The sequence below is a fragment of the Notolabrus celidotus genome, chromosome 1 (genome assembly GCF_009762535.1).
Source record: "Notolabrus celidotus isolate fNotCel1 chromosome 1, fNotCel1.pri, whole genome shotgun sequence".
NCBI classification, from domain to species: domain Eukaryota; kingdom Metazoa; phylum Chordata; class Actinopteri; order Labriformes; family Labridae; genus Notolabrus; species Notolabrus celidotus.
The window spans coordinates 3,037,930-3,060,299 of NC_048272.1; the positions used below are offsets into that span (position 1 = coordinate 3,037,930).

The following is a 22,370-nucleotide window of genomic DNA, read 5'->3' on the forward strand; positions in this document are numbered from 1 at the left end:
TGTTTTCATGTTATTTTTTTAATCTCATGTTCTGGCCCTCACGCCACAGTCTCACACAGCTACAGTTACAGGAAACATGACACTTGATCTTTAATCTGACCACAGTGAACAGAAATTCACTCACTGGAAAGTCCTGTTGTTAAGGAAGTTGGTTGACTGTGCTGCATTGTTTTAAGCTTGTAACACATCCACTTATTTGTCAACCTTAAAAATTGTTAATTAGGCACATGATGATAACATATGTGTGATGAGTCAAAATTTGTCCTAATTGTAGTCATGAAAGACAAAATTGAGAATGAAACTCAGACTGACTCATACCAGACTTCCCCTTAAAGTTACTGTTGCTTCTTATCTTAGTTAAAAGTAGACGTCTGTTATGATAAGTGATAAGTGTTACAGTTCACATCACATTTTATTACTGCTATTTTGGTGGAGTCAGAAGAGTGCACAGTTTCTCCTAATAAGATGAGTGACCTGTAAGTGATGTTGATCATTCAGAAGTAATCAGTCATTGAGGAAAACAGGTCCTGCTATTCTGGTTTGATGTGTTTTGGAAGCCCAGCAACAATCAGTACACTACTGTTCGAATGTTTCAGGCCGGACGGGGGCAGAGGGAGTCCAAAACCTGATATGGACAGCAGGGACCTGCTGGAGGAGAGGGTGTCTACTAGAGGCAGTGCTGCCTCTCCCACTGGAGCTCATGTGGCTGATATCTACCTGGCCAACTTGAACAAGTATGTAAAAATCTGGAGAGTCAAATCAGACTCAAATATGACTGCAGAAATCTTAGAGTATTAAAACTTAGAGACAGTGTGCAAGGTGAACAGTTTTTGGGTCTGTTTACAGAATACACAGCTCACATTATGTTTCCATTTGCTATGTTTGTTTTCTGTTGACATAAAGTGTACAAGAGGTTTTTCACTCAGAATACTTGGTATTCGTTCAGGTTGAGGAAACGTCCAGAGTCTGGAAGCATCCGAAGGACGTTCCGGGGCTCAGAGAGTGAGAGCACCAGTCCAGGACCCAGTGGAAGCAGCAGCGGAGGTGGAGGAGGTGGAGGAGGAGGAGGAGTGAGAACGGCTTCTCTTCCTGTTGGAGGGGCCCTGGTCAAAGAAACTGGAGACAAACGGCCTGTCAGTGCTCACAGCATCCTCAATTCAGTCACCCGTCACTCCTCCCTGAAGACCAAGGTACTGTAAAGTCATACTTGTCACTGTGTGGTTTCCTTTAATTTGACAACAACTAAATTAAGGGCATTGTTGAAATTTAGGTGGAGAGCCCGCAGCTACGCAAACCATCAACAGCAGGGCGCTCTAAGAGCTTCAGCAACCACAGACCGCTGGACCCGGAGGTCTTCTCCCAGGTGGAGCACAGCTTCCAGGTACTACTCCACTTTGCAGATTACATTCTCCTGCTGCTGCATTCTGTATCTCCTTGGCAAAAGCTAACATCTACCTTGTCTGTGTTTTGTGTTGCAGGACACTGAGGCTTCAGTGAGCTCTGGGCTGAGTGAGCTTAGTAAGCTGGAGAGACAGAGCACCTCCAAACACACTCCTGATGTGGTCCTGGACACACTGGAGCAGCTGAAAGGAGTGAGTGGAGGGGGAGGAGTGTCAGAGCCATCCAGTCCGCTCCACTCCCGTCTGCTGAGGGACAGCGAGGGGGGTTCAACGCATGTGCACCCGCTACAACGCAGTGCTTCCTCCGCCAGTGATGTGCCTTCCTCCTTCCGCCAGTCGAAGAGCCAGCCGCGGAGCCCCCTGCCCTCTGCCACCTCCCCCTCTCTCTCCTCCTCCTCCCTTTCCTCATCTGTACCTTCCTTTAGAGAGCTGCGACCCCCAGCAACAAGGCCCAAGCCGGTGGTGTTCCCAAAGGGTGGAGGAGGAAGTGGGAGCCCAGCCATGGGCTCGCCAACCTCTACTGTTCCGCCCACACCTCCTCCTCCACCCCCAGGGCACACACACTCTCTCCCTCACACCCCTCCTCCTCCACCTCCTCCCCAGTCTAATGACAAATCCTGCCCTGCTTAGGATCTCTAACTTCAACCTGATTCTTGCAAACTCTTTGATTCTTATAGCTCTTCTACCAGGTGCAGAAAGCACTTCATCTGTTTTTAACCCACTACTCATGTGTAGCATTCCCTCCCTCTTCTCCGGGCGGGTTTCCTAGACACGCCATATTCCCTTGAGACTGTCAACAGTAATCTCTGCCCTCTCCTGGCAGCTCTGCTTACTACAGGTAAACTATCAAAGGGTGGAGATGAGTGAAAACACCCTTCAGAGACTCGTCTTTTTTTTTTGCCACCATTCCAGGATTCCCTGGATTTTCTGATCTATCACAAGGGAAAAAAAGCCTGAGATGGACACTTACAGAAATACAGCTTACACACACTAGTTTGTGATGTTTGAAAATTGTGTTTGAGTGGGCTTGAGAGTGTTACTTGCCTTTACACATAGATCTAAGTGAGGAACAAAAAGCACTGTTTGATTTTGTATAGTAGACATGACAAGTTTTGTTTTCTGCCTTTTGTTTTTTTTTTTTTGTTTTTTTTTTATGACCCATGACTAGCGGACTGGAAGAAAGGAGCGTTTGATTCATGACGATAGACTGTGAAATGCTAAGCTCTCACTTTGTGTAAAAAAAATGTAACTCGCTGACTTGCTGCTTCAGAAGAGGAAGATGAATAGAGATAAAAGGTGGACTTGTGGGTTGATGAAAGAAAAGAAAACTGGGCCAAATATCAGTGTAAGTCATGTGATCAAGAGCTTTATTTTCCCTCTTCTTCCAGTGTTTGATATGTTGGTGTGTGTTTTTTTTTATATTGCTGTTCAGTACTAGCACCACAAGGGGAGCATGGCAGGAGAAGTGTTCTCCTACACTTAACAAGGCATATGATAATTTAAAAATCCAGACATAGCAATAAACGTCAGCATGAAAGCTGGTAGTTAGAGGCATTAGGCTGCTTCTCTCCTGCAGCTCTATTATGTATGTAGAGGACCACTGAAACCCAGCATTTTAATGTTGGACTGTAAACACACACACACAAACATTTTCTCCAAATGTGTGTGTGTGTGGTGGTGTTTTTTGGCAGCTAAACGCCGTTCAGGTTTTCCTTGCATGCTGGGGCCATACACAGCAGCTAATATGACGAGCTTGCTGGTTTGTATCAGCGTCTTTATCTGCAGTACAAGCAACAAAACCAACTTAACCAACATTACAGCTTGCTCCTTTAATTATATACTTCAGACTTAACATTAAAAAAAAAGGGGTTTTATTATCTAATGGTGTGTATGTATGTTAAATAATCATGATGATAACTGGAAGCAAGGAGCTGGGGATCCTCCAGAGTGTGTTTAGATAGAAGCACAACCAACCACCTCATCCGATGCGTTCTTAAGCAAAGTTTTGCTCTTATTTTGTATTATTTTTCTTGTTGTTAATGAGTACTCAGCTTCAGTAATGGTTAAATGTCAAACTGTGTAGCCGTCTGGGTGTGTGCATGTGTGTGAGCATGCGTGGATGTATAGTATGTTTGCACATTAGCCCAGCCCTTTGCCACATTTCAAAAAGGGATGCCACCCAACAGCAACAGTAGGGAGACATGCAGGAAAAAAAACACTTCTCCCATGTTCTTGAGTGAGTAAATATGCACTGTGTACATGTGAGTGGTTAAAAAAAAAAAAAAAAAAAAAAAAGCCTGCAGGGATAAATGAAATGTCTTGTCTTCAGTCACTTGCTGTTACAACTGCAGTGGCAGATCAGCTTTAAGTAGAAAGAGGAAACCAAATCCAAGGACTTTAATTTTGCTCTTTTTGCTATTATATACCTTTACAAATTTAGATCTGATGATGAAATTAGGAATATGTGAATAATTTTTCAAACACTGATGCATGCCATTCAGGGTGAACTGAATAAAGCCTACTTTGGATTTATCTTCATCGTCTTGAACAAGTATTGAACTATCCTCATATTGCCCTGTACCATGCCTCTCCCAGTCACCCAGACACACTGCATTCCTTTATGCTCTCCACCAGGTAATGAATTATAAGTGGCTTTTTTGTATCTCTGTATACTGATTATGTATTACCAGGTGTATTTGAGTTTGCTCTTACCTCATTATGACAACTGGAGGGAACACATACATGCAGGGGGGTGGTTGTTTGTTTTTTTATGTTCTGGCTGTGCTGTTAAGGGGAGCTGGGACCCTCTATGATCTCAAATCAATCATCGTGCACTTGAACAACTTGGCTTGGGTGTGGACTAACTGTGTGGGGATGATTTGTTGGATTTGAATATTGTTAAATATGCATTTTTGTGTCCATTTGAAACAAAAGCAGAACTAAAAAAAGACTGTAATGTCAAATCTATTTATAGTTGTCTCTGTATTACTGGAGAATCCTGTGTTCAGATGTACTTTGTATATACAATGTTGTACATTGCAGAGGTACACTCTTTTTTTGGTACAATATTGTACAGTAATAGCAATAGTAGTTTAATCAAATAGGCCTTATATAATTCTATGTGTAGTTCTTGTAGTAGATCTGTTTTTTAATAAACATTGCTTGCTATAATGATTCTTGAATTTGTTAACAATTCTTAAGACCAAAACAAATTACATCGCATTAAAATTGTCCATGAAATATTTATTAAAAGTCAATAATAGAATATATTCAGATCTGTGTCAGTATACCGTTAGAATGGGGGTTATGAAGCATGATGTGAGGGGATGACATTAAGAGCTCATGTGAGGCTCAAATTGAAGTTATGTGTTGATTAAATGATTATGTGTTCATAGGCAAGGGAGGAAAAATTTACTGATTGATTTGGATTTGATTTGATGACTTTATTTCAAACATGTAAAAGTAAAAATACAAAAAAAAAGCATACAAGTAGAAAAGAAGAAAGAGTTATAAACAGTTATACAATAGAAACAAAATCAATATTAGCAAGCAGTGAAACAATTTACTGAACTAAATGGTTTATCGGTAGAATGTTTTTGTTATCACATTTTTTAGTTGCTTAACTATGTGTTTAAGCTGTAACAGGTGGAATTTTTTTCAGGAGGGCCTGAAGTGAGCTGAGCCAAAACCTTTTCAACTCTTTGTGGATGAAAGTAATTAACTAAATGAACACAGGAAACATTTTAAACCTGCTAAAACTTCTTATTTAGGGTTAGGGTAATAATTAGGGTTAGGGTTAGGGTTATGATTAGGGTTAGGGTAAGGATTAGGGTTAGGATTATGATTACGGTTAGGGTTATGATTAGAGTTAGGATTGTGATTAGGGTTAGGGTTGAGGATAGGGTTAGGGTTCGCAATAGGATTAGGATTAGGGTTAGGGACAGGGTTGTGATTAGGGTTATGATTAGGGTTAGGATTAGGGTTAGGATTGTGATTAGGGTTAGGATTAGGGTTATGATTAGGGTTAGGATTGTGATTAGGGTTAGGGTTGAGGATAGGGTTGTGATTAGGGTTAGGGTTTTTTAGGGTTAGGGTTAGGATTAGGGTTTGGGTTGTGATTAGGGTTAGGGTTAGGATTAGGGTTAGGATTGTGATTACGGTTAGGGTTATGATTAGAGTTAGGGATGTGATTAGGGTTAGGATTAGGGTTAGGGTTAAGGTTAGGGTTAGGGTTCGCAATAGGATTAGGATTAGGGTTAGGATTGTGATTACGGTTAGGGTTATGATTAGAGTTAGGGATGTGATTAGGGTTAGGGTTCGCAATAGGATTAGGGTTAGGGACAGGGTTGTGATTAGGGTTATGATTAGGGTTAGGATTGTGATTAGGGTTAGGGTTAGGATTAGGGTTTGGGTTTGGGTTAGGACTAGGGTTACGGTTACGGTTTGGGGTAACGGCAAACAAGCAAACAGAACCAGAACCAAACTCAAGCAAACAGAACCAGAACCAAACTCAAGCAAACAGAACCAGAACCAAACTCAAGCAAACCGAACCAGGACCGAACCAGATCCGAACTCAAGCAAACAGAACCAGAACCAGAACCAAACTCAAGCAAACCGAACCAGGACCAAACCAGATCCGAACTCAAGCAAACAGAACCAGAACCAGAACCAAACTCAAGCAAACCGAACCAGGACCGAACCAGAACCAAACTCAAGCAAACAGAACCAGAACCAACTCAAGAAAACAGAACCGGAACCAGAACCAAACTCAAGCAAACAGAACCAGAACCAAACCCAAGCAAACAGAACCAGAACCAGAACCAAACATAAGAAAACAGAACCAGAACCAACACAAGCAAACAGAACCGAACCAGAACCAAACTCGAGGAAACAGAACCAGAACCAAACTCAAGCAACTTGAACCAGAACTGAACCAGAGCTGAACCAGAACTGAACTCAAGCAAACAGAACCAGAACCAAACTCAAGTTAACAGAACCAGAACCAAACTCAAGCAAACAGAACTAGAACCAGAACCAAACATAAGCAAACAGAACCGAACCAGAACCAAACTCGAGGAAACAGAACCAGAACCAAACTCAAGCAAACTGAACCAGAACCGAACCGGAGCTGAAGCAGAACCGGACCAGAACTGAACCAGAACCGAACCAGAACTGAACTCAAGCAAACAGAACCAGAACCAAACTCAAGCAAACAGAACCAGAACCAAACTCAAGCAAACAGTAACACTTGTTGTTTTAACTTTGATTGTCTTGGGGTTTGATCTGACAACATTGTTTGGTTTTGTAGGAAGAGTCAGAGGTTTGGTGAATGTAGTTTGAAAATTGGGTTTTGTGCGTATAGTGTTGAGAAAAGCGTAGTGGATGTCAAGAAATGTGTTTCAGCAATTGAGAAATACTGTAACAGAATTGTATTATTAAAAGAAAGCCACCCACGTCTAAACTATTTGCAGGAGTGCAGGAGTGTGACAGGACAGCTAATGTGTAGCGACATAACACTGAGGGGAGGGAAGCCGTGACGCTTCAAGATAATCTGAAAAACTGTAGTTTGCACTTTGCCTTATTTCCGCCTTCATCCAACTCAGAGCCCGCCCCGTGTTGACTGAAACCAACACTTCCCGAAACACACTGCAATTCTATGCCACCAGCTGCTGCCCTTTAAAACACCCATGGGGGTTTGGGGAGAGAACGAAAGAATAGTGTAACTTATTATTAACATGTCTGCAGGTCCTCCCTGTACCTGAGGCTTACCTGCTCTGAAAGCTGCCATCACGCAGGTATGCTGCTGTCTCTGTTTCTAAACACGGAAGACGTTTCTTACGTAGGTGTTCTTGTTTTCCGTCCAGTGGGATTTTCTGTAAAAACCAGTGAGTAAAAGCACCAGCTTTTGTTGAGAGCAGAGGTTTTGAGGTCATATTTCCTGGAACAGCGTCCTGCACAGTACTTGCAAAGGCTCATTTTTCTGGGACAGAGTTCACATACAGCACGGCTGACTCCTGCTGCCATCAAGGTAAGCTCTTTCTAACTAACATTTACTGAAATAAACTGTCGGGCGCCGTTTGTAAAGTTGTGCACACCAAAAATAAACAGCAACTTTTCTCCACATTTAGCTCCAACACGTCATAAAAATGTAGAGTGAATTTTTAAAAGTCACTTTTTTTTAATCACATTCAGAGCAAGTTAAAAGTTAAAAATAATTGTTAAATGCAAATGCTAAATCTAAATCTAAATGTTAAATCTAAATCTAAATGTTAATTCTAAATCTAAATGTTAAATATAAATGTAATTGTTAAATCTAAATCTAAATGCTGAATATAAATCTAAATGTTAGATATAAATCTAAATGTTAAATAAATGTTAAATATAAATCTAAATGTTAAATATAAATCTAAATGCTAAATATAAATCTAAATGTTAAATATAAATCTAATTGTTAAATATAAATCTAGATGTTTAATGTTAAATATAAATCTAAATGTTAAATATAAATCTTAATGTTAAATAAATGCTAAATATAAATATAAATGTTAAATATAAATCTAAATGCTAAATATAAATATAAATGTTAAATATAAATATAAATGTTAAATAAATGTTAAATATAAATGTTAAATATAAATATAAATGCTAAATATAAATCTAAATGTTATATATAAATATAAATGTTAAATATAAATGTTAAATATAAATTTAAATGTTAAATATAAATATAAATGTTAAATATAAATCTAAATGTTAAATATAAATATAAATGCTAAATATAAATGTTAAATATAAATATAAATGTTAAATATAAATGTTAAATGTTGCTCTGCGATCCTAAATATGAGATTCACACTACTGCCTAGCGGAAATACCAAAATAAAAGCTTCATAAAGCGATACAGATATCCCAATCATAGTCTGTCAGTGTCACTCCAGTGGGTTACAGCCGGACTGCCCGCTGTAGAAATACTTGATAGACCGTTTTGGAGTCTATAAAGAAATTTCTCAATGCTCAGAGACAGAACTGACACAGTCTATGGTACGGACAAGCTAAGTTGCTATTGCTAATTCTGTATCGCTTTATGAAGCATTTATTTTGGTATCTCCGCTAGGCGGCAATGTGAATCTGCATATAGGCTAAATATTTAGGATCGCAGAGCAACATTTAACATTTATATTTAACATTTAACATTTATATTTATATTTAACATTTATATTTAACATTTTTATTTATCTTTATATTTAACTTTTAGATTTACATTGAGCATTTATATTTATATTTAATATTTATATTTATATTTAATATTTAATATTTAATATTTTTATTTTTATTTAGCATTTGCATTTACCAATTATTTTAACTTACTATATTTTTCACAACAAAATTAAATTTAAAGAAGATCACAAATATTCCTCTAAATGTGATTTAAAAAAAGTGACTTTTAAAAATGCACTCCACATTTGTATGATGTTTTGGAGCTAAATATGGAGAAATGTTGCTGTTATTTTCGGTGTGCACAACTTTACAAACGGCGCCCCATAATAAACCAGCCTACTTCATGAACTGGTTGGTTGTTATTAATTAACAAACAGAAATATGCATTGCGGTGTTTTATTAAGATAAGATATTACTTTATTGATCCCCCCAGGGGGAAATTCAGTTGTTACAGCAACCCAGACATAAGTACAATCAAGAAGAAGTTTCAATAAGTAAAATGAAATAAAATACAATAAAATACAATTTAGATTTATACAACAGGGTTCCAACTCTTTTCCAGAGATCATTTTCCAGGACATTTTCAGTGATGATCAAGCTGGTATGACTGTCTAAATGTAGTTCCTAATTTAGTTCCTAAATAGTCTAATGTGTTCCCCTCATTGAATGACGTGCAGTCTACAGCTATCTATGAAATCATCTCTTTCATGCTTAATGTAAGAGACGGCAAATTGATTATAGAATAATACAACTGCAGATGTATAGCACTTCACTTTATTAGTGCAACCAGGTAACAATGATGGGTTAGAGGTGCTGGTTCACTTGCCTGGGCACTGCCGAGGTGCCCTTGATGCACTTAAGCTCGTCATAGTCTCGTTTTCGTCTTGAAAAACCGAGCTGTTGATGAACATTTATCGTATCGTTGTGCTGTGATGTGTGTATGTGAGCGCACGTGTTTGTGTGTCTGTGTGCGCATGGAGCGGAACGCTGCCATGCAATACAGAGAGCAGATGAGCATAATGACATCCTGTCATGTAAATAAGATCAATAACATAAGGATATTTAGTCTGTTTAATAAAAGAACAAGTTTAAGACCTGATCTATAAGAGAGGTAACCCTGCATTACTTCTGCTGTGATCTGGCGATATGTAGAAAATACAATTTACTGAACTTCCAAGGGGGGCGGGGGCCGCTGTTGGGGGGGCGCCCCGCCCCCCCTGTATAATGGTAGGGGAAACACTGACATATGTTATGAGGTTTTATTTCAAGCTTGTAAACATGTAAGTCATCTAACACAGGGGTTCCCAAACTTTTCAGCCCTGTGACCCCCAAAATATAGGTGCCAAAAAGACTTGTGACCCCTACTGTCCCACAAAGTGATTAAATGTTGCTTCATACTTCATTTACTTCAACTTCAAAATGAGTTTACCTACTTAATTAACTGTTTGCTAACCCTAACCCTAAATTTAGGAGTCATCTGGCAACAAAGAAAGGCAGAAAACTAATGAGATGTGCTTATTTGCAGGGTTTTATTTAAATGTAACTCCATTTTTTGTCAATATTTTTACAATAATGGGTAAAATAAGCCAATTTAGATTACTTCAAAAAAATCCCCACATCTTGAAGACATCTCACAACCCTTCATTGGTCTCCCACACTTTGGGAACCCCTGACCTAACAGATAACCACTTGACAGTATGTAGCAATTTTATTTCTGTATTTCTTGACTCACGTGTATTTAGTAACTCCCCTGGAACATTACGAGATGTTGTCACTCACTCTGTCACAGCTTTTCTTACTCTTTGTCTATCAATAATAATCTGTCTTTTCCTCCCCAGCATGTCGGGGATCACAGCCAGTACCACAAACTACCTGTGGTCTCTACAAGATGTCCTGGGTCAAGGGGCTACTGCCAGTGTCTACAAGGCTCGCAACAAGGTAGCACACTGTGGGGGATTTTGTCAACGTAGTGGCACTGTAAGATTGTTTTTTGACAGATAGGCTCATTTACGTCACTACTTCCATTACTGTAGAAGTTTCAACCTACATTTTGAGTGAAAGCGAGGCCAGGATGTGTGATAAGAAAAGGTTGTGGTTGCAGTGCCGATGAAGTTGATGACATTAAATGATGCTTTGTTGTGTAATGCTGATGTGTGTGTGTGTGTGTGTGTGTGTGTGTCTGCACATGTGCGTGGGCACGCATACATGTGTGCGCACAGAGGTCGGGTGAGCTGGTTGCCGTCAAGGTGTTTAATGCAAATAGCTACAACCGCCCCCATGAGGTCCAGATGAGAGAGTTCGAGATGCTGAGGAAGCTGAACCACAGCAATATCGTCAAGCTGTTCACCGTTGAAGAGGTAAAACTACCATAGAAGGTGTGAACTCAGAGCTAGGGAAACAAAAACTCAGCTATTACTTTGTAGAATAGGGCTTGCTACTTTAATCCATAATTAATTAAGTAAGGGATAATGTATGGTTAGCAGGCTGTGGTGCCCAAATTTACAAAGTTATACCAAAGAGATAATTTGATAGAGACAGAGGTAAAAAAAACAAAAAAACAAAAAACAGTGGGAATCCACCAGGGTTTATGTTAGTCGGTATTGACCAAGTGGCAAGCTCCGGTCTCAAAATATGAAGCCCATGCTGAAGTGTTATAAACTGCAGTTCTTTGAGAATCACTTGAGGCTGGCTGCAGAAACACCGGAAACCACATAGACATGAATGGGAAAAAGACGATCTTTGCAGCATTAATAAACATGTTTACAGCCTGGTTCAAAAAACGGCTTGGCTCTACGAAGCTAATCTCCTTATCGGCACACACTGTACGGGGGGTGAATTTTTTTCTAACGTGACGGTTCAGAAGATATTAAGATTACAAATGTTTGCCCGAATAAGAACATGACTGACTTGGCCCCGGTCGGGAACACATAGCTGTTGGCTAGGAGGCTCAAACTCCGTCCCTTTACGTCACACTATGCCTGGTTGAGTTCCGCATTTCCAATATGGCTGCCACCGTCGATTGGCTTCAAAACAGCTCTCGGGAGCAGATGGGCGATGTCACAGATACTACATCCATATTTTATACAGTCTATGGTATTGACCAGCTTTTGGTTGGTTTTGCGTGTAGTTTCATTCCATCTCTTTAGAAACAATTGAATAAATTACCTAATGACACATTTAACCCGACGCTCCAGAGGAAAGGACGTCTCATGTCCCTTTAAAACTATTTCCAGGTTTAAACCATAGACTGAATAAAATATGGACGCAGTATCCGTGACGTCACCCATCTGTTTCTGAAGCGCTGTTTTGAGGACAATCAGCGGCAGCCATATTGCTGCTGTGGAGCCAGTGTGACGTAAAGAGGCGGAGTTTGAGCCTCCGAGCCAACAGCTACAGTGTTCCCACAGGCAGCTCTGCCTCTCATTGGAAGACTAGTAATCTCAATATCTTTGAAATTGCTGCGTTAGGAAAGAATTCAACCCCCGTACAGTGTGAGCCGATCGAGAAATGAGCTATCCAGACCACACTCATCTTTTGAACCGGGCTGTAAACATGTTTATTTCTGCTGTAAAGATCGTCTTTTTCCCATTCATGTGTATGTGACTTCCGGTACTTCCTGAGCCAGCCTCAAGCGGGTCCTCAATGAACTGCAGTTTTTAACACTTCCACATTGGACTCATATTTTTAGACCGGAGGTTGCCGCTTGGTTTAAACTGTCCTGTGCAGAATCACCTCTTCTTCTCGCTTGTCAGCAATCAGCATTCACTTAAAGGAAATGACAATTATAAACAATCTTGAAAAAATAGGTTTCATCAGGCTGGTCACATCTTTGTACCATTTTTTTCTGTACAGATCAAGGGTTGCTAGATTAGAGGGGCTTCACACACTTCAGGGTTTATGGCTCAAATTTAGCTAAATAAGATGAAATGCACTGTAACAATGTCAGATTGCATGAGGTGGCCTACACCACTGTTCTAAACATAACGCTGATATTTTCTACCTTTTAACAAAGCTACAGTCTAATGGTTCTGGTGTTCCTTATTAATAAATATAAAGTTACCCTTGTTTGTCCTTGCTCTTGTATCTCCCTTGTAAGATGTTAAGAGAAGAGTTTGGTTGTGCTGCTTAAACGGAACACAGCTCTCCTTCTTTTTCCTACTTTCTTTAACATGGTATTGTTTTTTTGTTTTTTTTACAATCCGCTCCTTGAGCTGCTAGCCCTAATCCATGCCTTAGCACAGCACAGGCTTCATCAAGCCCTTCTGGGGGTCACAGTTGATTAGACAAAGTTTATTGTATTAGTGGAAAGGCTTAAGCTGTAAGTGAAAGTTGGCATTAATTCAAGTAGGGTTTGCAAAAAAAACACTTTAGCTGCCTTGATGGAATAAAACCCTGTTTCCACACTGTTAGGATAGATTAGGATAAAATAACTTTTGCATGTTTTTCATAAAGTTCTAGTAGAGTTTTTATTTTTTTATTTTCATAAACTGTTCTTTAAACTGCAGCTTTACCAACCCCCCCTCTCTCTCTGTCTCTAGCTGCCCTCTAAGCAGAAGGTGCTGGTGATGGAGTACTGTTCAGGAGGGAGTCTGCTCAGTCTGCTCGAGGAGCCAGAAAACGCCTTTGGCCTGCCTGAAACAGAGTTCCTCACAGTATTACAGTGTGTAGGTGGGTGTATCTCTTAGTGTTTCCCAAATAATTTCACAGAGCAAAACTGAAGTTTCTCTGTTGTTTTTTTTAACTGAAGTGCAGGGGATGAACCACCTGAGAGAAAAGGGAGTGGTGCACCGGGACATTAAGCCCGGTAACATCATGCGGCAGGTTGGGGAGGATGGAAAGTCTGTTTATAAGCTGACTGACTTTGGAGCAGCAAGAGAGCTGGATGATAATGAGAAGTTTGATTCTATTTATGGAACTGAAGAGTATCTGGTAAGATATCAGACTTTTTTTTGTGCCATCTAGGAATATGCAATCTGAATTCAAGGCTTTTCTACGGTGGCCCTGAGAGCTCACAGCACTGCAACTTAGGAAAACACATGCAAAAAAGACAAAACACAAGCAAATTAAGAAAACATCTTCATCAATTTGACAAGACATGCGCCGCATTTGGAAAACGCACTGCAAAGACCACAACACAACACATTAGAAAAGTGTGATTCAAATAGTGTTTCCAGAGGACACTTAAAAATGATGCACACGTCCGGACACGCTTGTTGTTGACTCAGATTTTGACTCACAGCGCTATTAAGGTTCTCTTACCGTCAGTGGTGTTGGAAAATGAGATATAAAAGTAAATGTTTTTGATTTATTTTAACATTGTGATCGCCTATTCAGCCTATTGCAGTGATTTTCCAACACCACTGACGGTAAGAGAACCTTAACAGCGCTGTGACTCAAAATCTGCGCCAATAACAAGCGTGTCCGGACGTGTGCATCACTTTTAAGCATCCTCTGGAAACACTTCCATTGTGTTGTGGTCTTTGCAGCGTGTTTTTCTAATGTGTTGTGTTGTGGTCTTTGCAGCGCGTTTTCTAAATGCTGTGCATGTGTTTTCAAATTGATGAAGATGTTTTCTTAATTTGCTTGTGTTTTGTCTTTTTGCATGTGTTTTCTTAAGTTGCAGTGCTGTGAGCTCTCAGGGTCATGGTATTTTTCTATATAAAGTTCCTCTCAGAATGATGAGCGCATGTCTCTGCCAAGCCATCAATATTCAAAAACCCAAATTCCATTGACATTATTTAACTTGTTTGTAATATATCCTGCTGATTAAAAATGAACAGGTCTGGCAACATGATACACAATATATAATTAAATACAGGAAAATAAACCCAAAAGCACTGATTGCAATTGCACTCCCATCAACCACTTTGATATATTTGTTTCATGTTTTTTTTTTTGGAGGAGGGGCTGAATACAGTCAAGACAATAGATATATGATAAAATAATACTGCATCAACAAAAAGTTTCCCCAAAGAGCCCGAGGATTGGCAGTTATAAGTTATTTAAAAACACAACATTTTCACAAGAATATTCATTCAACTTTGATCTGAACTACTATGTTATTCATGTTAGTAGGTGTATGTAAATCTGCTCCAGCTCAAAGGGAAAATCATTTGTTTCCATTGTTGTCTTTGGCTCTTATCAGACAGGTCTTGAAGAGAAGCCTGATTTTGATACCTCAAAGCAAACTCCTGTTATCATGACTAGGTTGCCCTCTAGTGGACAAACTTAAATATTAAATTATCATAAGGTTATTGAATGTCAAGCAGAGCCTGCTAGTTCTTTTGGCTTCAAAATTGGATGTGACTTTTGCTTTTAAAGGGATATTTCATTTTTTTTAAGTGGGGTCGTATGAGTTACATTACACTAGTACTCCTGCTAGCACAATGATTGCCGGTGAGCTCTTCCCCTTTAATGAGAAAATTCCCAGATGACCAGCAGACAAGCTAGGCTACAATTCTCTGCAGACGGGGACACCTCCTTTGTGTAATTTCACTAAAGTTGAGAAAATATGGTCCAGGAACTCATCACGGTGCAAATGCATGCTCTACTAGAAAAAAATGCAGCTCTTGAATACGCTGTCAGAAACCCCCTTTGTTTTGGGACTATTTTCGGACGCACCTCTCAGACTGGTGTTCCTCCGCTGCATGAGCACGGATACACGCTGTTTGGATCAACAAGCATGTAGCATTTTTAGCAGTAAACACTTTTAGGAACAAAAACTACAAACTGCAGAAATGAGTGATTCTGACAGCGACGATAACATGCCGTTTACTGTGGACACAAGAGGATACCTCTATGAACCAGAGTTTACAGAGGAAGAACTCCAGATGCAGACCCAACGTACCAACGAAGAAGAGAGGGGAGAAAGTTCTGCGCTAACGAGTGAGCAGGAGAGATCCCACGTTACCTGGTGGTGCCGGTGTGTAAACTGTGAGCCCATGCCAACGAACCCAGAGAGCTTCTGCTGTCAGGAGAGGGACTTAGTGACAACAATACTTCAGGACCTTTCTGAATCAGAGGATACCAGCGGCTCACATACGGCTCCAGTCTGCATCACTCATCATCCAGAGTTCCCTGCCTTACAGGAGGTTTGCTTGTTTGAACAGCTGGGATAAAGACAGGTACGTCCCATCTTTTAAATGTGCAGAAAAGTGAGTTTAATTCACTCTAAAGACCGACAACGCTACTTGATCCTGCTACGTGCTTGTTGATCCAAACAGCTGATCAGCGTGTATCCGTGCTCATGCAGCGGAAGAACACCGGTCTGAGAGGTGCGTCTGAAAATAGTCCCAAAACAAAACAAAGGGGGTTTCTGACGGCAAACTGAATAGCTCCAATTTTTTCTACTGGTTCATGCATTTGCACCGTGATGAGTTCCTGGACCATATTTTCTCAATTTAAGTGAAATTACGCGAAGGAGGTGGCCCCGTCTGCAGAAAATTATAGCCTAGCTTACCTGCCGGTCTTCTGGGAATTTTCTCATTAAAGGGGAAGAGCTCACCGGCACTCATTGTGGCTAGCAGGAGTACTAGTGTAATGTAACTCATATGATCCCACTTCAAAAAAACTGAAATGTCCCTTTAATGAGGAGGGGACTTCTTGGAAAGAAACAATTCTTACACTGGACACGTGACAAGGTTACATAATAAACTTAGCCATCATGAACACATGAAGGTAGAGTATATGTATGTTATCCTCTGTAGAGACTTGACTGTGTGTGTCTGTGTGTTTGTGTGTGTGTGTGTGTGTGTGTGTGTGTAGCACCCAGACATGTATGAACGTGCTGTGCTGCGCAAGCCTCACCTGAAATCCTATGGTGTGAACGTAGACCTGTGGAGTATCGGTGTGACATTTTACCACGCCGCCGCAGGAAGTCTTCCCTTCATACCGTTTGGAGGACCCCGCAGGAACAAACCCACCATGTACTAAGTTGAAACTTGATGTTCAAGAACACACATTAGTGAATACTTATGTTATGAACACTGAATTTTAATCTACAGCTCTTTAACCAAAGCTAGGAAAGTTAGTTTTTCTATTCACAATTGATCATCATTGTTTGGATCAGTAATTGATTCACATTTACAGGAAGTTATGACAGAGTTTTCTCTTAAACTGCCTGTCTGATGTACCATCACCACTTCATTAATATTTTTATAGTATAGGGGAGAACAGGGTTGGTTGTCACACGGGTTGGTTGGTTGGCACACTTGTTATATCTCGCCACCAGAGGGCGCTGTCTCTCAAATTGGGGTATGGACATTTCCAGAATTAGGATCAGAGCTCACCTACATAATCTTCTCTGGAGTAAGACAGCTGAACTTGAGGTGAGAGGTCTTTTTGTGTTTTTCATGTCAAATTGTAAATATTCAGCTCCTCAGTATTTTTATTCTAGGCTTTTAAACGATGGGTTTATAACAAAACAAGTGTTGCCCTTACAAAGTGTGAGGGGAAAGCTATAGTTTAGATTTTTATTAGCTAGCTAACTACTTGTTAGATGGTTGTCAGCCTTGATAGTAACACATTGGGGTTGGTCGTCACATTCTCTTTGGGGTTGGTTGTCACATGTAACAACCAACCCCTATGTTGGCAAAATCATGCATGGTGAAATGAGTTGGAGTGCACAGACCCTACATTTACCATCACTGTAACTCAGACAGTGACTGCATGTAGCCTAGTTGAGTCGGCCATTATTGTTCGGCCTATTTGTTTTGTTCTTTATGTTGTTATATAGGCTGGCCTAAAGATGTGTTTCCTGTTCATGTTCCTTGCTCATTTTATGTTAAAATGCATTAAATTATGTAGGCCTATCACTTGTCAGTGCAACTAAACTTTCAAATTTAGTTCTGCCTTCTTGCCTTTTTTAAAAGATTTTTCCCATTGAAATACCATTGTGACAACCAACCCCATAGTGTGTGACAAGCAACCCCATAGTGTGTGACAAGCAACCCCATAGTGTGTGACAAGCAACCCCATAGTGTGACAACCAACCCCATAGTGTGTGACAACCAACCCCATAGTGTGTGACAACCAACCCCATAGTGTGTGACAACCAACCTTATAATGTGTGACAACCAACCCCATAGTGTGTGACAACCAACCCCATAGTGTGTAACAACCAACCCCATAGTGTGTGACAACCAACCCCATAGTGTGTGACAACCAACCCCATAGTGTGTGACAACCAACCCCAAAGTGTGTGACAACCAACCCCATAGTGTGTGACAACCAACCCATAGTGTGTAACAACCAACCCTGTGATGGGGTTGGTTGTCAAAATGTGTCAGACTTTCTTTGATAGTTAATTGCCTCTTTGTTACAATGAGTTGGTAAATGAGAGGGATACACATTTCAAGTCAACACCTTAAGCTTCAATTTAATGCAGGAATGACTATTGGAAGATGTTTTGATGATGAGCAATCATCAAAACAGTAAAAAGTGTGACAACCAACCCCGTTCTCCCCTACCATGGTGCAAACAAATGGCATCTTAAGAGATCTTTTGAGAGGCAGATGTATTGCATGTTATTGTATCAGGAATCATTGGGTTTTGTCAGAACTTGAGTATCTAATTAATCCATCATTGTATTGTGCAGGTTCAAAATAACTACAGAGAAGCCTATGGGTGCAGTAGCTGGAGTGCAGCGCGTTGCAGATGGACCTATAGAGTGGAGCTACAACCTACCTCACAACTGTCGACTCTCACAGTAAATCACATTATAATGAGTATTTGAATATGTTTGGAAAGTGACTCCTTAATATGAACATGTGATGCAACTTCCTCCATTCATTTCTGTCCCACTGTCTCTCTCTTTTTCTGTCTGCAGAGGTCTGACAATGCAGCTGGTTCCAGTACTAGCAGGTATACTGGAGGCCGATCAGGACAGGTGTTGGGGTTTTGACCAGTTCTTCACAGCCACAACAGATATCCTGCAGCGGCAGCCAGTTCATCTTTTCTCTCTGCAACAGGCTCAGGAGCATTGTATCTACATACACCACTACAACACGTGAGTCTGTGGAAACATATCATCCCACATGAAGCTAGAACTCTGCCAGTGCCAGTTTTGTCAACAAAAGTGTGGAAGCTAACTTTTCATTGATACTTTTTTTTTCCCATGACTCAATCAAGACAGAGAAAAATGAAAGTGGTAAACATACTGACAACAAAAAATATGGCTAAAGCTCTGTTCGAGGTGCCGTGACGAGCCAAGGCAAAATAGTTGGGCTTGTTTGAGCCTTCGTTTGAATCACAGTTACTTCACATCTGCAACATGTTTGCCTTGCAGTTTAAATGGCAAAATCTCAAAATATTTTGGAATGTCAGTAAAGGCATTGGGACTCATTCACTAATAAATGCGTAGCAATGTTCTCACTCTGCGCATAAAATAAGTGCATAGGCAAAATCAAAGTCGGATTCATGACACATGCGTACCAGCCAATTTTGTTCTCATCACCTTGCGTATATTAGTAAATCAGAATAATCCTAAATTGACAAGCGCGTGCACGCAACCTGCAATCAGCATACTACCACGCCCCAGTTCATCCATATAAGGACTTTTGTTTGGTGCATCAAGACAAGAGGGGTAGAGGTGATTGTTGTGGAGGTTGAGGCAAAAAAACTATTTCCAAAGCGTATCAGAAAGAGTCACCATGGCATAAAAAAAATGAAGCCTGGGTTTCTTACTGAGGCTGTTAATGCTGTGTCTCCTGAGGTTCACACCGTGGCTCAGGTTAAGAAAAAATGGTTTGATATTAAAGTGTACGCAAAAAAAAGACTAGCAGAACAGAAAAGAAGGAAGGAAACTGGAGGATGACAAGGACCACCTGATCACCTGACAGCTCAGGATTAAAGAACGCCTGAGATTATTGGAGACACCTCCATATCAGGAATGTGTTCCTGAACTGAGGGATAAAGTGATGATATTCAACCGTCGCCTAATGGTAATTCATTTCATTTAATGAACACAGCATACCACAATTATCGTGCACACTTTCTTAGGGGTGTAGAGTAAGTTACCACCAGCTGTGTCCAAACACATTCAACGAGCCAACAGCAGCCCAAATGTGCGCTCTACTATGACACGTGTGGGCATGGATGTTGTTATGGCGCACATCTTGGGGGGTTTCAGGATTCCCAAATGGAGTCACAAGCCCGGTTTTAAGGCCATATCCCTGGTCACCTAAAAACAACAACCTTTTAGCATAAACAGGATAGAGACTTAAGATAAATATAACATAATATATGCTCACCAACAAGCCATCGGTTTCTTGGAGCAGGGGTTCCCAAAGTGGGGGTCGCAAGGCACAAATGGGGGGGTCGTGAGATGTCTTCTAGAATGTTTTATTTTAAGTTATCTAAAATAATACATTTAAAGCTGGGGTTGGTAGTCTCGGAAAACCGGCATGAATTTGAATGTAGCTTTTCCTCATGACTCCGTCTAACCCCTCCCCTTCTCCCTCAGAGCTCCTCCAAAACGACGCCCCCCCCCCCCCCCCGCTCACATGCACGAGCGCCGCTGATTCTCGACCATATGATGGTGACTGATTCAAAACCGGTCCTCACCAAAACATTCTCATAGTGAAAGTTAAAAACACAAACAAACATGGCTGCTGTTAGTACTCACAACTGTCATGCTAGCATTATCCAGTTGTACTGGTGACACGATATCAGGAGAAAAGTTATAACACATATATAATACTGTAACAGCTCTACTGTTTGTTAAACCTGTTCAGTGTAGATGTTCTTAATTACTACAGTGTTGACGGTCAGTGAAGGCATCAGGAGAGGTGTAGAGAGTGCGAGTGGGAGAGAGGAGAGGAGACGTTTTTCATTCATTCAAACATTGATTGTTGTTTTGTTGGTTGTCGTGATCACGGCAGACAGTGACCGGTTATTAAAGATCAACGTGTTCACGAATCGGCTCGTCATCACTACAGCGTCCGGACAGACGCTACAATAAATATATATTTTCTGTAGGACTTACTGAACGTCATTAATTATTCTGCTTGTTGGTGAGAGCTTTTTAGACTCTGATCCGGACTACAGTCCTGAGCAAAGCACCTCATCAGGTCAGAGGGGACAGGCCCGAGGACGAGCGAGAGGGGCAGTAACTAGAGTCAGGGGAAGTAGAGGCAGGAGACGGGGACTCGGAGGAGTGCACGCCGGGGAAATGTACGCGCAGGAGGAGGGCAGAACGGCTGGACGGGACTTGATTGGTTTAAAATTTGGGGAGCCAAAAAACGGTGATTGGTTGGTGTTTTCTCAGGTTTACTCTGGCTGTAGATAGCAGCTTTTTTTCACTCTTTTTTAGGAACACATCATGTATTGATTGCCATCAGGACATAAAGATCATTTTAACCAGTATAACAATAAGTGTATCTAAATCTGATTACCAACCCCAGCTTTAACCTGTTATAGTAAAAAATATTGAAAAGAATAGTAGCTAACCTTGAAATAAAACCTTGAAAATAGAAAATGTGATACGTTTTCTGCCATTCTGTCTGCCAGAGGACTATATGACAGTCATCAAAAAAGATATGACGTTCTCATATAGGTAGGTTAATTTTCTGCAGACCAGCTAAATGAAGCCACATTGAAACACTTTGAGGGACAGTGGGGGTTGCGAGTCTTTAAAACTTGTATTTTGGGGGTCGCGGGATGAAAAGTTTGGGAACCTCTGTCTTAAAGCTTCTATCTCAAAATGCATCCTCACAGTGCTGATGTTTTTAATGAATGTCTTTAAGCAAATAACAAAAAAAAATGTGTTAAAGTGTAAAAAGGCTCCAACTTATTAACTGGTTTTGGCAACCGATGCGCTTATTCATGGCACTGTTGGTGGGAGTGATCGCCAATTTTTTTTAATGTGTACATTGTCATCATATTTTTTTAAAGTTATAATTTTTGGGGCTTTTTGCCTTTATGATAGGACAGCTGAAGACATAAAAATGAGATTTAATCTGTTTCCAGGTACAGATAATGCTGTGGATCATATTGCTATTATATAATGACTTATCTATTCTAATTGGTGATGGGACTAATGCACCAATCTCATAAAGAATACATTCCTCTCGTTCCCTGTTTGCAATTTAGCCTTAAAAAGTGATTGAAAATCCTTAGTGACTTCTATTCCTAAGTAAGTGAATTTCTCAGGTGAAATCTTGAAGCAAAAGTCTTGCAATATGGAGAGATCAGGAAGTTTTATAGACATGAGCTCACTTTTGGACCAATTAATTTTACAGCCTGAAAACTTTCCAAAATGAGAGATGGTCTCTAGAATGACTGGTATGTTATATTGAGGTTTGGTTACATATAACAAAATATCATGTTCATATAACGAAATGTTGCTTATAGTATCACCTGTCTTGTAACCATAAATACAGGGATTACAATGAATTATTTGAGCAAGAGGCTCAAGTGCTAGAGCAAAAAGTAAAGGAGACAAAGAACAACCTTGCCTTGTGCCTCTATGCAGTTGAAATGAAGCCGAGAGCACCTTGTCAGTAAGAACTCTGGTGGAGTAACCTTTTATTTAATAATACTGGAACACAATGTCAACATATCAAAAAACACAAATCAAAAGATTTGACTTTATGCATTTGAGGTCATATTGCTCACCTCTATTACTCACAGAGCACTCATTAAGATAAGTAAAACATTATGTATTCATAGGATTGTTTGACTGTGGTTATTAAATTGTGTCATTTTGGTACTAGGGATTTTCCTCTGAGGCTGGCCAAAACATCTGCAGGGAAA

General features: G+C 40.3%; 2 protein-coding genes and 1 long non-coding RNA gene across 4 annotated transcripts in view; 2 read left to right on the plus strand and 1 right to left on the minus strand.

The window, feature by feature from the left end:
- srgap2 (SLIT-ROBO Rho GTPase activating protein 2) overlaps positions 1-3,932 on the plus strand; it is a 96,038-nt gene extending 92,106 nt beyond the window's left edge. For both annotated transcript variants that reach the window (XM_034681211.1, XM_034681219.1), the window contains exons 20-23: positions 597-734; positions 947-1,190; positions 1,271-1,381; positions 1,479-3,932. In XM_034681211.1, the coding sequence (XP_034537102.1) occupies positions 597-734; positions 947-1,190; positions 1,271-1,381; positions 1,479-2,030 (1,045 nt within the window). In that variant the 3' untranslated portion in view covers positions 2,031-3,932. The remainder of the gene's footprint in view (positions 1-596; positions 735-946; positions 1,191-1,270; positions 1,382-1,478) is intronic.
- LOC117811145 lies at positions 1-7,419 on the minus strand. The gene is made up of 2 exons (XR_004630942.1): positions 7,170-7,419; positions 1-1,116 (listed from the first exon to the last, which is right to left on the minus strand). It is a non-coding gene; the product is annotated as an uncharacterized LOC117811145 (long non-coding RNA).
- The window catches only part of ikbke (inhibitor of nuclear factor kappa B kinase subunit epsilon), a 22,031-nt gene continuing 6,653 nt past the window's right edge, over positions 6,993-22,370 (plus strand). Inside the window, exons 1-8 of the mRNA XM_034681227.1 lie at positions 6,993-7,428; positions 10,457-10,556; positions 10,838-10,975; positions 13,157-13,286; positions 13,366-13,547; positions 16,383-16,543; positions 18,214-18,324; positions 18,445-18,624. Of these exons, the coding sequence (XP_034537118.1) occupies positions 10,458-10,556; positions 10,838-10,975; positions 13,157-13,286; positions 13,366-13,547; positions 16,383-16,543; positions 18,214-18,324; positions 18,445-18,624 (1,001 nt within the window). The 5' untranslated portion in view covers positions 6,993-7,428; position 10,457. The remainder of the gene's footprint in view (positions 7,429-10,456; positions 10,557-10,837; positions 10,976-13,156; positions 13,287-13,365; positions 13,548-16,382; positions 16,544-18,213; positions 18,325-18,444; positions 18,625-22,370) is intronic.